Below are 18,453 nucleotides of genomic sequence, written 5' to 3'. Positions count from 1 at the left end.
TCTCTCTCATTCACTGTCTGTGTGAAGCCTGTAGGCTCACCATGATAAACAGTCTTGTTATCATCATGAACTTGTTTAACATTCAATACACATGCATTAAGTTCAAAACAAGAAGGGTATAGCCTTAAAAAAAAAAAAACGTGAATATCGCGGTTGCTGCGGTTACGTGCAATCCTCTGCGGTTGACTTGTCAGAAGCGCGGTACTACAATATTGCGGTTACAATATTGCGGTTACAAAAGTCTTTTGCTCTTGAATGGTTTAAATCACATTAAAATGCACACACAGGAACCGATATGCGGAATTGAAATGTGTGATACTTTTTGAATCACCGGTTCTTGGAACTTTGGAAGCGGTTCTCGATATCAGTCCCTTGGTGTGTGTGTGTGTATATTCAGAATACACTATATATTCAGAATTTGTTGACGCATTTCTGATTGAAACAAAGTCAGGGCAGGACATGTCAAAGAGCTTGTTTCTATTTACAGCCAATTGCATTTTGTTTACATCAAAATCACTGATCTGGATTATTGGAAAAGAACACTGTACATTTTGAATGCTTAAATGAGTCTGTTTTTTGATTCTACTGTGATTTATGCTGCCTTCATGTGCTTTCAGAATTTCAAAATCATAATAAATACAAGTTTCCAACTCTGAAGTTACATATACGCCCCGTGAAGTAATTATGACTGGGAAAATAAATTAGTATTTTGATGTACATTCAATTCCACAAAAAAAAGAGCATGTTTTTCCAAGAGAAGACTGACCAGTGTTTCTCTCTCTCTCACACACACACACGCACACTGATTTAACATGCATTACAGTGTCAAAATATGACTTCCTAAATGCATATGCTACAACAAACCTGGGGTTCTCCATGTTTCCTATTTTATCAGAAAATAAAAGCACTTGAACATGATTATGACTTCCTAAGTGCCATCTAAATTATTACTCCAATTTCCCATATGAAGGCAGCATTATTTCAAGGCATAAAGAAACTAAGGACAGGTTCAAACTTGGCAAATTTGGTTCGATAAATATGAACTCTGGTGTGATTGCTCGGTTCATTTGAATAAGTGTGAGCGCTGCCATCTGAACGCCGAGTCTCGATCCGCTTCCCAACGAAAATACCATCATAGAAACGCACATACATAGAGCGCATTTAGTCCAACACACCACATTGTTTTTGATGTTCACTAAATTCCACAGCAAAATATGTCATAAGTGCTCTTTCTGTTTTGCATCTTTATGTTTGGTGCTAAAAATAATAGTGTGAACGCAAACCAGGGCTAAATGTATCAAGTTTGAACACACCTTGGGTGAAGATACCAGTCATCTTTTCAAATTATAAGCATAAGGATTCTAATTTCACTGTGACGGGACGTAAATAACAGCCCTTTAGGGTTAGAAACAATAAATAATAAATCACACTGTAAAATAATTAATTGCTCTGAGTAGGACTAACTTAAATTAAACTAATTAGCTCAGTCAAATTAACTTTTATGAGTATTTAGCACTTTCTTTTTCTTTCAAGTTCACAGAACTGATTTATTGTAAGTAAACTGAACTGAGTTTTAAGTAATTTGATGAACTTGGGCTGGGATTTCTATTTCCCAGCATGCTTTGCCCATAGCACCCGAAAGGAAGAGTAAATGCTAAAATTAAGAGTTATATAAGGTTTGTTTTTTTTGTGCAAGATTAATGTTAAGTGGGAGATTTAGTAGTGAATAGTGATTCATTTTTTTGTAATGCACTTTTGACTTTCTGTTAACGTGGGTTTGTGGAAAGTTACCGTCATGGTGACAAGTGGTGCATTTGGCTTAGTTTGAGAGCAAGCATGCTTAATGGTTTATACGATTGTTAGCATGTAAACAAGTTAGAAAGTTAACATTTCCTGATTTAGCTTGTTACAGCTAGCTAAGTTTATGTTCATACAACTAGCTAAGTTCATAATGTTCACAATAAATTGACATGAAATGTCATACATTTGTCTTAATTTCAAATTAAAGGGCCATACACACCAGGATGAATATCGGCACGCGTTATTCGCCAACGTTTTTCAGCGTGTTTTTTGTGTTCACACCCAAGCGATTTTCACTGACGATGAGCCGAGTGAACCTGCAAATTCGTTCCCTGACATTAGATGGTGCTTAATGTAAAACATAAATAATCTTCCTCGTCTTATTTCTTGCCGGCAGTATAGATACTACGTATGTGTGCTCGGCAAGACCGTTTTTATACTGCCAAGGGTGTAGCTCGCATGGTGAGCTGAAACCTGAGTACGTCACGAAGTGCGGAACATCCAATAGGAAAATTCAACTGCAGTAGCCACCGTTCAACCTAAAGAGGGCAGCACTAAGACGTTTTTACACCATATATTGTAGAAATAAAACACTTTATAAACAAATGTCAAAAAAACTTACTCGAATCAATGACTGGTATTAATAAAGATCCATTCTTACAGATCATTAACTAAAAAAAGTTGGTTAAGTGTTTAGTTACACTTTAAAAAAAACCCCAAAAAAAACAACACTTTAAGACGTGGCGTTTTTCGCGTCGGTGTGCACACTCACATTGGCGCACTTTTTTTAGTCACGAAGCGTTAAACGTCGCAGAATATCGCGTGCGGGAAATTCATTCCGTTGTGAACAGGCCTTGAGAACAATGAAAATGTACAAGTACAAAATACAAATCTGCCAGTTCTGCTTAAACTTTGATGTTCTTGACGTAAAACTGAGGCATTTTTTGTGTGTGTGTGTTTTGGCAACTTATTATAGTTTAATTTTGCTAAACTAGAATTTCTTTGTTGGTTCAACAGAAACCTCTTTAAATAAAAGCATTTTTAAAAATGCTGTGCCGGGAAATGGCACAGTTCCCTGAGAATGGGCCAGCGATTTCAAGACATGACACATACCCGTGTGGGTGAGACTATGTCGTTGGAGATGACAACGCTGAAAAAACCTCATGGGGCACATTGTGCACGCAAATGGCTTCACCCCTAAATAAACAAAGTAACAGTTTAAGGGGACAAGTACTAGTAAATAAAACTCATGCGACATTGAAAATTTAAATTTACTCCTTAGGGCAAAAAAACAACAACGCCATAATGCACACGGAGAACCATGTGTTTGCTATGTCTGTAGTGCAGGCTGAGGACCAAAGTGTTTAATGTGCCTAAATGTGCATTGCCCCCTTGGACTCGTACCCGTATGGGTGAGGCTGTGTCTCTGCAGATGGTAACGCTGAAAAAACCTCATGTCACACATGGAACAAGCAAACGGCTTCACCCCTAAACACAGAGTACCGGAGTGTTACGCTTTGATGAATAAAAACTTTCAGTATGCCCAACACCCCAATGCATTGTCTGTAACTATGGCCAAACTCGAGTTTGTTGCAGCCAAACTTATACTTGTAAACTTTTGTATAAACTATAGAAAGTAATATGCAAAAAGCATTGCTGCCAACTTTTTAGTAACATGAAGGATGTTCCCCTCTGCTTAGAATATTGTAGAACGTTTCAAACAGGTCAAAAAAATTCACATGGGGATTTGGTCTTAATATATTGAGATAAACACTGTTAATTAAGTTGGCAACAGTGCTAAGCTGTGCATCGGTGTAGTCAGGTAGAACAATTCAAAAGGGTAAGGAGAGACGGCTCATACCCGTGTGAGTGAGGCTGTGTCTCTGTAGATGGTAACGTTGGAAAAAACGCCTGTCACACATGGAGCAAGCATACGGCTTCACCCCTGAATGCACAGAGCAAATCATGTGTCAGATTTAAACCATGCATATGCATCACATTTATGTCAATATAGGAGATAGACATTACTGGAGTCGCATGCGTCACAAGAACGGAGCGCAATAGATGCTTGCAAGCACATAGAAAGCGCATGAAAGATGGTTACACAGCTTAATGTGGCGCTGCTGACCCACAATAAGTGAAATAGGATATTCAACAAGAAAAGATAATATCCAAGAAAAAAATTATTGATTTTGTTGCACACCAGGATGGATGTTGGCTTGATTCAAGTGGATTAATGATTGGAGGTAGGGGAGGCAATAAAACCAAAATCTTACAATTTAATTTCATGCTATTTCACCGGACATTTTCGGCAGAAATGGTTTTGGAGGGCCGAAATCAGTGACTGAAACAATACGCTGTGACAGTGTTCAGCGACTATGCACACAACAGTTAAACATGTCAGCTGTGTGGACTAGCTATAGATTGACAAACTAATTTCTCGAATTTAATTAGTAATGATATGGTTTCTAAAATCTAAAGCACACATGAACTGATCATCTCATCTCCTCATTAATACTAGGGTGAACATCAGAAGGAATGTTGAAATATACATTACAACTTACTGAAATGAATCCAGTCTCATGTAATCGCTCAATCAGTGTTTCAACAGAGGAAAGACTTCAATAAAACAGCTTGTAGGCTTTACATTGGGAGTAGTTCACTTTTTAAAAAAAACTTTTGCTGATAATTTACTCACCCCCATGTCATCCAAGATGTCCACGTCTTTCTTTCTTCAGTCGAAAAGAAATTAAGGTTTTTGATGAAAACATTCCAGGATTTTTCTCCATATAATGGACTTCAATGGGAACCAAACGCGAACCAAAATGAACCAAAAACCAAAATGAACAAATCTTTTCCCGAGTCAACTCGTTCATTTCGTTCGTTGAATGAACCAAATGACATGAAAAAAAGATTTGTTCATTTTGATAGACGAGTTTGAACAGGAGAGTCACGAACGTGCGTCACAGAACAGAGCAAGGCGAGCATTTGAGCTTTTAAAACTTAAAATTTGTCATTTATTTTTGAAATGAGCGATCGTTTCGCTTGATAAGACCCTTATTCATCGTCTGGAATCGTTTAAAGCCCTATGAACAGTTTGCATCTTGCACTGAAACCGTCTTTTGGACCTTGAACCGTTTGGTTCCCATTGAAGTCCATTATATGGAGAAAAATCCTGGAATGTTTTCATCAAAAACCTTAATTTCTTTTCGACTGAAGAAAGAATGACATGGGGGTGAGTAAATTATCAGCAAAAATTATCACTTTTTTTAACACTTTTTTTTTTGCTTTCAAACGCTCCCATGTGTATAGACATCATTTACAACATGTCTTTAAAGCGTTGATCATTGTAGCCAATTAAAGTCATATACTGTATGCTGAGCATCATAAATACAGTGGCCAATCAGAGGTGTTTAAGGAATCCGTTCAACAGCGCTCAAAATGTTAGAGGGAAATGCTGGTATCGTCACATTTTTTTCAATTTCAGTTTCAATTTTAATTTTTTTCAATTTCAAAAATTGATTTCATATCAATTTGGAGCCGAAGTCAGTACTTTTGACAACACTAGTAGAAATGCACATTCATCTCTAATGGTGGAGTTTGGGAGGGAAATAGGAAAGATGTCATTTTTCAACAATATGTTGAAAGGAGCCATACCTTGAGTGTACCTTCAGTACTTAACTCTAGGCACGTTTCCATTACGGATTTGCGCAAAACTTGCGAACTTAAAGAACTCGTATTCTGTCCAAACCACGTCGACTACGTCAGGTGACCTGTAAATATGCAAAAACTGTTTCCATTGCAGTTTTTCAAAATATTTATTTTTCAAATTGCCTGAAAAACTTTGTGATAAAATGGGAGTTTTTGCAAAACTGGTTGGCGTTTATGTGGGGAATTTTCAATTCGAAATTTCAATTTGCATAATTTGAAGGGAAAAACCCAACCGTAATCACACACATTTGTTCATGAAAATGAGCTGTTAGAACAATGGTCGCCCTTTGGAAAATAGAGGTGAAATAGAAAAGTGTCTTTTGTGAAGATTCAATATGAAGCATGAACTAGTGATTGCCTCACAGACAAAGCAGAGCATGCTAAAAGAGCAACAGAAGCAGCAAGGCTCGTGTGCAGGAATTCTCAGCGAAAGCAGAAAGCTGTGAAACTGCAGAGCGAGCGTAACACTGCACGGCTCAAAAATGCCCGTGAAACAAACAAAAGCAATGCAGACAGCAGCAGCACATGGGTAAGAGATGACTTGTACCCGTATGAATGAGGCTGTGTCGCTGAAGGTGGTATCTTTGGAAAAATCTCATGTCACACATGGTGCAAGCATATGGTTTGACGCCTAAACGCAGAACAAAATGTCAATAAGCTGTCTGCATTACATTAAATGAGAAATTACTCAAAAGTACAGCAATTTTGCTAACTAGAAACATCATATTTGCAAAGCACTAGGTTCCGTTTTAATGGATGTCCATACAACTTTTCTAAAAGCGTACTGAAATGTATTCCTGCCATTACCTTAAATGTACTGGGCTGGGTCAACTTTCTAACGTCTCAAATGCTTAAAAAACAAATTTACTATGTGCTGTGAATAGCTTAAGTGTAAAATACTTTCAAATGTACTTGGCGTGAAAGCAAAACCTTAATCTTAAAAAGAAACAAGGTTTTGTTCTGTGTAGACGTCTATGATCTGTGACTGTTTAAATACATGCATATCCATTCTGGGTTTATATCACTGAAATGACTAATGAGAGCAGCTTACAGGGTTTTTATAATGTAGAACAAAAACAACATCATGTGATTTGGGTGCAAGACTAAAAGATAAAACTATTGCATTTCATGTTTTAAATGAGTAAAAGCAAATACTGAAGGATTATTTTTGAAATAACATCCAATGTAATGATGACACATACCAGTGTGAGTGAGGCTGTGCCTCTCCAAGTGGTAACGTTGGAAAAACCGCATGTCACACATGGAACAAGCATATGGCTTCACCCCTAAACGCACAGAGTGGCAAATTCAATGTTCGTCTACACAGAAGCAAAACCCTGCTCATAACAAATCTTAAGCTTAATACACCCGCAAGGGCTTCGCTGATCTTTGCTTTAATGCCTACTTCAGAATAATGCTCAAAAGTCAAGTTTCGCACAGTGTTCATTAAACTTTGCTCGATGAAAATGTGTCTGATCATCACTGGTACAGACGACGGTTAAAAAAAAAAATAATAATCACATCAAATGTACAGGGAACAGACTTGGCATTAAAAAAACTGCACTACAGAACTTTAGCATCTTTTTCATATGGAGGTTTGTTTCTATTAATCTCAAAATTATGACTTTCACAATTGCAAGATTATATATACACACACACACACATTTAATTATTTCTATTATTATTACTATTCTTTATTTATTTACTATGTATTTGAATGCATGTGCTAAGCGTTTTATGTGAGGCTCAAACCAATTGCCCCACAGGGATTAATAAAGTTCTACACTAAACTAAAACACACACACACACATCACAATTCTGAGAAATATAGTCAGAATTGTGAGATAAAAAGTTCCAATTACCTTTTTAATTGCTAGACTCTCTCACGGTAACAGGTTTTTATCTTACAATTGAGAAGAAAAAGTTTCGAATTACGTAGAGCTGCACGATTCTGGATAAATTGAGAATCACAATTTTTTTGTTTGAAAAATAAAGATATTTTGAACAGACAACTAAATAAAATAAAATGTAAATTACAAATATTAGTTGCTGCAGTCTATTTAAAACATATGAAGAGTTCAGATGCAAAAGCCTCTAAGTGCCATTTGAAATTTTCTTCTAAAATGATCATTTTTATCAAGCTTGTATATTTAAGTTCAGTAATTTCACTTAAATGGCAATGAAGATTACCTATTAATTGTCATTTAAGTGAAATTACTGAACTTAAATATACAAGCTTGATAAAAATGGTCATTTTAGAAGAAAATTTCAAATGGCATTTAGAGGCTTTTGCATCTGAACTCTTCATATATATATATATATATATATATTAATTAGAATGAATGTCTAAAAAAATAAATGGCTTGAGTGAATGATTCAATGACTCAAAAATTTAACAGTCACTTGTCGCCACCTACTGGTGTAATGATGTAATTGATACAATCGTTATTTGAAGTGTCACGCTACGTGCAAAAAGTGATTTAATTTTTGATAGCTGACTTAGACATCAGTGTTTATATCTGAACTATGAACTTTTATTCAAGCACTTGTAATATTTTGCATTATTGTAAGAGAAATAACAATACTGTGTGGTTGAAAAGACACCTAAACGTGACAACTGTTCTCTCTGGATCAGCGGCAGGACAAACACAGATCTGAACGTTTCTGTGATCGTACTTGTCAAAGGTTTAATGGACACAGATGAATCGTTGTCATTTAGAAATAAGACGGCGTAGGTGTTTGAATTGAGATCGCCATCTTTTAACGATTAATCGCGCAGCTTTAGAGATACAAACTTGCAATTGCAAATTATAATCTCGCAATTCTGTTATAAAGGTCTGATGTGTGACTTAAGTCACAATTATGTTTTTTACATTTTTATTTAGTCGCAGAAACAAGCTTCCATACTTTCACCATCTGTGGCAGTAAAATGAAATCACTTGCACAGTAGTTATTTCACATCAGCTGTGTTTCGTCACATTTGAACACTTATTTGTTATGTATTTTCTCAATAATGGAACCTTCTGTAGTGCAGCTTTAAGAAAAACGTCTCTCTCTTCTGGTATTTGGAAATTTGGGTATTTTATGCATAAACCCCAAAAGTCCAAAAATTCATTGTTCGCATACAAATAATTAAAAGTACATTATTTACTTCTGTCAAAGCACCAACCAATGTTGAAGTTAACATGCACAGATAAAAGACAGGACGGAGATGCAAAGTGGAAGAAGTCGTACCAGTGTGAGTGAGGCTGTGTCGCTCCAAGTGGTAACGCTGAATAAATCTCATGTCACACACGGCACACGCAAACGGCTTTTCTCCTGTGAGAAAAACAACAGAACGTATCGACATATCATGATACAAGTGTGAAAATGTGGATGTCAACGAGGTAGAATGTGGATATGCTGTTACTGTAAATATATTTCCAGTCCATAAAGCGGTGATATTCATACCAGTGTGGATGAGAATGTGTCTCTTCAGGTGGTATCCACTCCTGAAGGCCCCGTAGCAGTGATCACAGATAAAGTTCTTTTGGACTTTTGAAAGTGGACAATTTCCATTTTCATCCACAACCGCCTGCAAGGAAAATTAATGGAAGACATATTTAATGCACTGATCACTCTTTTCCATGTAGTTACCATATAAATTGTTTCTTAAAAAAAAATACAAGCATTACTAAAATACAAGTACCCAAAAGTGTTGCTAATTATACTCTAGTCTTTTTTTTTTTAAGTATATGTGCATCCTTACTACAAAGTTATAATTATATTTATTGCTTAAGAATCTATATCACTGACAGTTATATGATTATCCAAGAAGGGAGAAAACATTAGCAAAACAGACAATTACACTTCAACGTAGCCCTCAATCGGGTCATGGGGTCTATACGACCCCAATCGACTTTTACTTAATAAAAAAAAAGGTTTTGTGACTTTTCATACTTTATCTATCTATACACACACAAAAAAAAAAAACTGGGCTTGATTCGGTTGTTCTGAAGGTATGTAAAAAAAAATTGTTTTACACTTCTGGTCTTCGGGGTCAATATGACCCCACATTGAAATGAATGGGAAATGTGAAAAAAACTAAAAAAAAAAATTTCATGCGTCAAAAAAAAATCTGGCATAAATCTGAACATTTTTACACAGAAATTAAGGCCTAGTACTAGAGCATAAATGCAATGCATCATAAAAAATTTATATTTCATATGCAAGCTAATGGTGTTGAGGAATTGTGTGGTATATGGATAAAAAAAGTACTTTATATCTCCAAAAACACAGCATTAATGAAAAGATGGGAAGTAAACAAAAAAAAAAAAGATATATTATTTGTTTGATTAAAAATTTATATTTTTTGTACAATTACTCAATCAATTGTTGAAGCCCAGAAGTGTAAACGAGAAGCAAAGACCATTTGAAGGGTTAATGCATAAGAGTTATTTCCAGAAAGAAATACAATATTATTTTTGGACAAAAAAATTCCCTAAAAGATCAAAAATGTCTGGTTTTAATATCCTTGTGGGGATTATTCTTGTCCCCACAGTGTAGGGAATACCTGAACCACACACACAGTACATTTTCATGTTTAGACCAACCATTCCTTTAAATGAATACACAAAAACTCAACTAACAAAAAACTCCAAACATAGGGAACCTAAAGTTAATGTAACAAACTTCACAAGAAGCAGATCTGCTTTATCCCTAAAACATCAGAGCCCTTTAAATCACAGTAGATACTGCAGCCATGAAAACACACAATAACCGGTATTGTGCTTCAGCGTTCCCCTCCCTTACAGACGCCCCACCCCCCCACCCCCCGACCCAAACCAGCCATCTCCTCCCCCACAACAACACAAACACACCATTACCACACAGGGTCACACCGTCCAAATGCTCGCAATGTCAAATCCAGTACAAATACGTTCTTTAATACTCAAACTACACTGCAAAACTCAGAAAGCAGAGCATTCGAGTAAACCTTGTGTGATTTGTGGCCGACTGGCAATGCATTCACAGGACTGTGACACACTACACTACACTACACACCACCCCCACACACACACTGACCTTCCCCTCCTGCCCGTCCTGCTCTCTCACTTTTGAGGGTGTTCCCGACTTCCTGTTCTTTTTCTTCAGCTGCATGTCTTCATTGGGTCTCATTTCCTTCTCGTCCAGCATTCGTGGAGCTGTAAAATCACCCTCCTTCCGCAGGAGCTACAGACACACAAACACATATATTACAAACCTTTGAGGAATTAACTCTGTGTAAAATTTCAGAAATAAACCATAACATTCTGCATCTAAAAGTTTATTTTGTGCCAATAATCACATTAGTTGTTTGTAGAGGTCATCAGGCCTCAGGCTGTTACTGGATAGATGATGCATTACATGCCCATGGATTTTTTTTTTTTTATATCAATATTTTAAGTATTGAATCCATATCTTTGGCACTGAAACTGATCACTATATATTTTAGGAAAAATCATGACTTTTAAACAACAATATAAAAGTGCAATATTCCCTGTAGTCTTTCAAACAATTACAGATGAGCTTATTAAAGATGTTTGTGTAATTATTAGAGAAATATACTGATAATTATTAGCAAAACGCTAGTTTCAAAAAAAATTTAGAATGTCAAATTCCTGGACAAAAGAATAAAACATACAGAAATTTGCTGAATTTGAAGATGCTTATGTATTTTACACACTTTTTAATCAAAACTTACAGAGCCCCACAAATTGCATGCAAACATATATATATATATATATATATATATATATATATATATGATGAAAAAAAAAATGTCAAACAGTAATACTGTGAAATATTATGACAATTTAAAATAACTGTTTTCTATTTTAATATATTTTAAAATGTAATTTGAAAGCTGAATTTTCAACATCATTACTGTTGCTGATTACACATCAGTTTTCAGTGTCACATGATCCTTCAGAAATCATTCTAATATGCTGATTTTATGCTCAAAAAACAAATTATTATTTTCATTGTTGAAAACAATCATGTAACATTTTTTCCCAAAAATTCTATGATGAATATAAAGTTCAAAAGAACAGCATTTATTTAAAATATAATCTTTTCTAACATTATAAATGTCTTTACTGTAACTTTTGATCAATTTAACTCATCCTTGATGAATAAAAGTATTTTCTCATTTCTTTCCCCCAAAAATAAAAAAAAATTAAAATTGAAGACTGGAGTAATGATGCTGTAAATTCAGCTTTGATCACAGGAATAAATTACACTTCACAATAGATTCACATAGAAAACCGCTGTTTTAAATTGTAATAATATTTCACAATATTACTATTTGTTTTTTATCAAATAATTGCAGCCTTGGTGAGCAGAAGAGACTTCTTTTAAAAACCGATCTAAAACTTTTGACCGGTAGTGTATATACTGTATATGAGAGAACAGTGACACACAGCCAGTTTTCAGTGAATTATTCATTCCAAGCTCTGTCATATTTTCAAGATTAATAATAGTGATAATTATAGTGAACATATTTTAAGAGATGTGCATTATGGAATATTTTTTTATATTAATTTTAAGAAATTAATATTAAGAAATGTGCATTATGGAATAAAAAAAACTATAAGTTTATATTTATATCAGTAAGTCTCAAGTGTTATGTCAGTAGATAGTTTACTACTGGTATTTAAAATACATTTATTTCACACTAGGTATGAACTCCTTCTATCATTTGATTTATTGTACTTTTCAAACCAACTCCTTTTTTGGAAAGACATAAATTTACCATGAAAAATACTAGCAGAAATAAGCAGTTTTGTGCTAGACATAACAGAAAATGTCTAATTATGAGACGATTAAGTGATATTTCAATCTATCGCGAGTTAACATGAAGTTTTTAAGCTTTTACAGATGGCACAAAATAACCTATTTGCAGCTGTACACTAATCTGAAGGGGTCTCCTAACCAGTGGAGGACAGGTCATGCCCGCTGGTAAGAGCATGTGCCCTTGCGCCGCGCGGTCCTGTACGCTCTGGGCGGACCCGTGTCCTGTAGCCGGACCCAGCGGAGACATCATTTTCTTAGGAGCTGCCATGGAACTGGCCTGCATCAGAGCCATGCTGGACAACACCGCTTCACAACCTAACAGCCCTGCCTTAGGACAACAACATCGAGACAGAACCAAGAATATAAGACAAGCTGTTGTTGGAAGCGTTTACTTTATGTAGCACTATTTTATTTATTTATAAGGTCATTTATATAGGCACAGTACAAAAAAAAAAAACACGATTCCAGTCGAAAACTAGAAAATATGTATTGCACATCGAGACTATAGCATCTCGGGTGCCTAGAAAGGCTTTTCTAAAACAATAAAAGCTACTAATCAAAGAATAAAGCTCATTTTATACACATACATACATAATCTGTACCTATTTCAAGGATGCTTCCAACCCTGGGATGAATAACTACTTAAAGGATTAGTTCACTTTTGAAAAAACTTTTGCTGATAATTTACTCACCCCCATGTCATCCAAGATGTCCATGTCTTTCTTTCCTCAGTCGAAAAGAAATTAAGGTTTTTGATGAAAACATTCCAGGATTTTTCTGCATATAATGGACTTCAATGGGAACCGGATGGTTCAAGGTCCAAAAGATAGTGTTAATAACAGTTACAGATGCAGCTTCAAATGTCTTTAAACGACACCAGACGATGAATCAGGGTCTTATCATGCGAAACGATCGGTTATTTCAATGCTTATTCCAAAAATGTAACTTTTCTAAGGACAAATGCTAGCCTTGTAATATATTGTGAGGCGCGTTTGCAACGTCACGTAATACGTAATTACGTTCAAAAGGTCACGGGCGACGTAGCCGGAAGTTCAGAATCAAAATCGTCCGACATCGTTGTTTTACCTTTTAATTCCTTTTTTGTAAACAGTTTTCACATTCAACCTATGCGTTCAACTTGTAAACACTCTGACTCTGTACTTCTGGCTACGTCGCCCGTGACCTTTTGAACGTAATTACGTATTACGTGACGTTGCAAACGCGCCTCACAGAATGGAGAAAGGCTAGCATTTGTCCTTAGAAAAGTTACATTTTTGGAATAAGCTTTGAAATAACCGATCGTTTCGCATGATAAGACCCTTATTCATCGTCTGGTGTCGTTTAAAGACATTTGAAGCTGCATCTGTAACTGTTATTAACTGTCGTTTGGACCTCGGTTGGACCTGGTTCCCATTGAAGTCCATTATAAGGAGAAAAATCCTGGAATGTTTTCATCAAAAACCTTAATTTCTTTTCGACCGAGGAAAGAAAGACATGGACATCTTGGATGCATGGGGGTGAGTAAATTATCAGCAAAAGTTTTTTCAAAAGTGAACTACTCCTTTAAAACTACATTTAAATATGCGGGCAGTTCTTTATTCTAAATCACCGCTTTACCTTCAATGTAAAAGACTTCATTTCACGTACTGCTTTAAACTCATTTGACAACATGATTAACACTAAGGGATTTGGAACTTGAATTAAAGTGAAAAGCACATGCACGTCCCGTATGAAACGCGAAGAGAACTAACCCATTTCATGTGGTCCCGGACCGCGCTGCCGGGTAAGTGTGACATGGTGGCAGACAGCGGTTGAGAGACAGGCGAGATGTGGAGATGAGACGTCAGTTCGGACCAAGTGTCACACAAGTCTCACCGGACTCTATCATGGGGCAGCAATGTCTTTTCTTTGCGGTGACAAAGATGAATTAGAGTAGAAACATGAGACATTCACAAAGAAAAAACAGCAAGCGCTCGAAGACTGATCAGAGTGGGTAACAGTAATTACAGGCTCTCATCCACTGAAGGCAGCACTTAAACCAGGACTGCTTCAGAGAAAGGGAGTTTTCTTTGCTAGGTCTAATGCCCAAACATGCTGGATGAAAGCCTGATGCATTTTGGATAGAATACTGGAAACACTTCAGGAGTTGTGAATTGGTTGAATTCTACAGGATTTCTGGGAGATGTGCGTGTCGTGTTCTTAAACGGTCTGCCTGGAAACAAAGCCGTCGTGAAGCCAAACCCCCTCATGGAAAAAGAAAGCCCTTGTGTTTATATCTGTGACAATCAGCACTAGTGTTGTCAAAAAACTCGGTACTTCGGTACCAAGTCGGTACTAAAAAAAAAAAAATGTTACGGTACCAGCTTTTCTAGGTACCGAGTACCAGGTTAATCCAGTTCTGTTCTAGACGCGATGTCTGAAACGTGCACAGTTGCGTCCTCTTTATAACGCTGATATCTCTCTCTCTGAATCCACTTGTTGAAACGAAAGGAGGAAAGAGCCACATATGGAAATATTTTGGATTAGGCTAATGTCACGTTGCCATAAGAGGCCGATTACATGCAAATTCGCAATTTCAAATAGGCGCGATTCAAGCGCGCTCATAATAAAAACTCGTTGGCGTTGCATAGCAACGACAGACGCCGCGTGAGAGCAAGCGCTTTGGAAAGAATAAGCATGCGCAAAAATATAATTAAAAAACACGCGCGACATGTGAACGGCCTCTAAAGTGCTTTCGGGGTAGTTTTACGAGTACATGAGCACAGTAGTATCCACCCGACACCAGAGTAGGCTACTGGTATTAATATTGTCATTTAATGTCAATGCCAGTTCTAGGTGTATTCTTGCCTTTATAACTCAGCAGGTTTAAAAAGCTTTTAAAAAGCCTTTTTAAAATTAAATATGAATGCAGTTTTAGATGAAATAAAAGGACAGTCAAGTCAAATAAAACATGTTTTATGGTAATGCTACAAAGATACCATTCATCAACATTACTTAGTTATCAACACATTGAGTGAACAATATATTTTTACAACATTAATTAATCTTTGAAAATGTTATTTATTACAAACACCTGATTGTTCATGTTTGTTCACTTAATTCATTGTGCATTAAATAAATAATGGATTAAAACTTTACAAACAACTTTAAAAATGTGTTAGTGTATACTATTGTTTATTTTAGGTCATTTTATCTAATCCTTTTCTAAAGTGTTTATAATACAAATGTACAGTTTCCATACTTGTAACCGTGATAAACACTTAAATATATGTAAATTTAAACTAAGCTTTGGTACCGAAATTGGTACCGAGAACCGTGAATTTTTACTGGTATTGGTACCGAATACTGAAATTTTGGTACCGTGACAACACTAATCAGCACTTATCAGTAGTTTTTTTTCACTTATCAAGCCGCTTTTCCAGTTTATGACGTTTTTTTTTTTTGATCAGGTGTTCAAAGCATTTTCTACTGGTTGAGAGAGGAATTACTGCAATAAATTGACTTAGGATGGTCTATTTTACAGTCATTAGTGAATATTTTAGAATAGAATAGAGCCCAGTATAACCGAAAATTGTAATTTCTTAACATTAATAACATTCTTATAACCAGAAAATAACATTAAAATACAATATTTATCCACAAGTTTCCGAGGGGCGCTCCTGTAAAAAATAAAGTGGGTGAAACTTCCGGTGACGCGGCGGAAGTAGCATTCCAATGGTATTTTGTGTGTTAGTTAGCGAAGAGGCTAGCTGTTTTTCGGAGAATTATTTTACTATTTAAAGACGCAAATCTTATTGAGAGATGTCGTTACGGAGCTCAGGGACAACATGTGCTGTTCGCGGCTTGAGGTTGTGTTCCCACATCGTTAGCTAGTTTGGATCGCTATAACTTGAATGACTGTCAACTGTTGAATGAGCGAGTGTCAAGCATGTCAAGTCGCGCTTTGTTTACTTCGAACCGGAAGACGCGCCCACTTTTGACACAAGGCCTAGTAAATTTGGGGATATAACGGGAGAATTGAACCTTCTAACGATGTTTGAATGATGTTCTTATAGCCGAGCAAGAACGTTAATACAACGTTTACGAGAACTGAACGTTCTTATAACGTTTTGAATAACGTTCTTCTTATGACCAAGAAATAGCGTTAATACGTCTAAAAAAATGGACGTTTTGAAACATCCTAGAACATTTAGAAATAACGTTTATAAATGTATAACTTAATGGAAACGTTATGAAAACGTTCTTATAACCTAATATTGTTATCTAAGGAAGAGGAGAGATTCGCGATTGCACTGAACATGTTTTAAGTGCAGGATTCTCTCAGCGAGCCCAGAGAAAATAGACCTATTCTTACAGGAGCAGCACGTTTGAGCTTCAAAAAGAACCAATGAGGTTCATTCTCATCTTTCGCAGCACGTTTGAGCTTCTGCAAGAACCAATGAAATTAATTCTCGTGTTTCGCAGCAGTTTTGAACTTCAGCAAGAACCAATGAGGTTCATTCTCATGTTTCGCAGCACGTTTGAGCTTCTGCGAGAACCAGGGAGGATAGTTCTCGTGCATCAATCAGGTTCAGTTTAGTTTCTGTTTGCCAATTATTGTTTATTTGTGAATAAAAGCTTAAATCAAATCTGCTCATAATATAAAGGGACTGAGACTCTTCAGAAAAGATGCGTAGACTGTCCAGTGTCCACGGACTGGGACAGATTAACTAAATTCTTACGGATTTGGAATGACATGAGGGTGAGTAACTAATGACAGAATTTTTTTTTATTTTTAGGAGAACTATCCCTTTTAAAGAGTCCTTGTGAGCACACTCTTCGTGATTAGAGGTGTCAAGCCCCTTCAAAAAGGGGGGGCATGTGTAAATCAAAGGATTGAGATCAATATTTTTCAACCCTGCTCATTAATCTGACACATCTAATTCAGGTCATGAAGTATGGAGATGATCGAGTATTCAGCTAATGGTAGAGAGCCAGAAAGTGAGGTGCAGTGGGAAAACATACACCGACTATATCAACTGCCACATGCATAACAATTTCATTATGCGTTTAAAAAAAGCAAACACCGAAGACATCCATGCATGTTGTAGCATAATGCATGAGAACAGATGAAAGAACACACACACACACACACACACACGCATTTGAAAAGCATCAGCGCGCTGATGTTCGCACTAAAAACTCCCCCGCAAACAAACAATCCTCATCTAACACGATTAATCCTTACATTTTCGTGAGCTTTTTTCACCCGAACCCCTCTAAACATGTCACCGCACGCCTCGTATCAGTCATGTGTGCTTTAGTTCGAGCTGGAGTTTATTTAAAACGCGTTCATGTGTGATAATGTGTTTCGTGTACATATGGCTCTCTATAATCCAATCTCTGTCTCCCGAGGCCTGTAAAAGCGCACGAGACCACATCATCCCGAGAGATAAAACAACAACAGTAATCATTTGTATTGAAGCGATACACTAAGTGCTTATGAATCTTACCTTAATACTGCTCAATTTCGCTCTTTTATTCCAGCCCAGGTCAGTTTACAAACACAGGAAACGCCACCGGAAAAGCTCCACGAGAACGCGCATACTGGCTGCAACGTCACTAGTGTTCATGAGCGAAGTAACAACACATCAGCAGCAGCAAAATGTGTTATTGGATTTTAAAAAAATGTGGGAACATGTAGCCAGTATAAAGTATAAAGAGGTTGTTCTATATTCAGCCTGGATAATGGTGTACATGAAGATGTAGCTTTTCATGATAATTAGCCTAATTAGATGTGGAAAGATGCCCGCTGGGCTGGCAAGTTGACCCAGCACTTTTTTGTCCAAAAAATTTGGTACGAAATTATCAACGCCACACATTAAATGAATGGCTATTTGATCATTTAGTCATCGATCTGAATTTCATCCTTTAGTCAGTCAAATCAGTTTAAACATTAAAACATTTGCTTGTTATAACACTTCAAAATCAAACTAGTTTCAACACTGAATCTCCTACTACACATATTTAACAATCAAAATGTGTATTGGTCAATCTCAACTTTATTTATTTTTTTCCCCCCCTAAGATTTCTAAGCAAAAGATGGACGCATACAGTTTACCGAAACTCATACCATTTAAAAATCAATGT

General features: G+C 36.4%; 1 protein-coding gene across 30 annotated transcripts in view; it reads right to left on the bottom strand.

Annotated features, from left to right (window-relative positions):
• znf740a (zinc finger protein 740a) overlaps nucleotides 1-17,970 on the bottom strand; it is a 380,822-nt gene extending 362,852 nt beyond the window's left edge. For 14 of the 30 annotated variants that reach the window (XM_089124948.1, XM_089124945.1, XM_089124946.1 and 11 more), the window contains exons 1-11: nucleotides 17,817-17,970; nucleotides 14,076-14,230; nucleotides 12,464-12,652; nucleotides 10,576-10,722; nucleotides 8,962-9,085; nucleotides 8,746-8,829; nucleotides 6,714-6,797; nucleotides 6,059-6,142; nucleotides 3,662-3,745; nucleotides 3,205-3,288; nucleotides 2,914-2,997 (exon numbers count right to left, since the gene is read on the bottom strand). In XM_089124948.1, coding sequence (XP_088981074.1) covers nucleotides 2,914-2,997; nucleotides 3,205-3,288; nucleotides 3,662-3,745; nucleotides 6,059-6,142; nucleotides 6,714-6,797; nucleotides 8,746-8,829; nucleotides 8,962-9,085; nucleotides 10,576-10,722; nucleotides 12,464-12,652; nucleotides 14,076-14,120 — 1,009 coding nt within the window. In that variant the 5' untranslated portion in view covers nucleotides 14,121-14,230; nucleotides 17,817-17,970. Of the gene's footprint in view, nucleotides 1-2,913; nucleotides 2,998-3,204; nucleotides 3,289-3,661; nucleotides 3,746-6,058; nucleotides 6,143-6,713; nucleotides 6,798-8,745; nucleotides 8,830-8,961; nucleotides 9,086-10,575; nucleotides 10,723-12,463; nucleotides 12,653-14,075; nucleotides 14,231-17,816 lie in introns of those variants that run through there. The other 16 variants (XM_039663312.2, XM_039663318.2, XM_089124953.1 and 13 more) reach the window with 10 other exon arrangements.
• Between the last annotated feature and the right edge of the window lie 483 nt (nucleotides 17,971-18,453).

This window comes from Pimephales promelas, chromosome 21, assembly GCF_988280905.1.
Source record: "Pimephales promelas chromosome 21, fPimPro1.hap1.1, whole genome shotgun sequence".
Classification (NCBI taxonomy): domain Eukaryota; kingdom Metazoa; phylum Chordata; class Actinopteri; order Cypriniformes; family Leuciscidae; genus Pimephales; species Pimephales promelas.
This window is presented reverse-complemented; position numbering and strand designations above follow the sequence as displayed.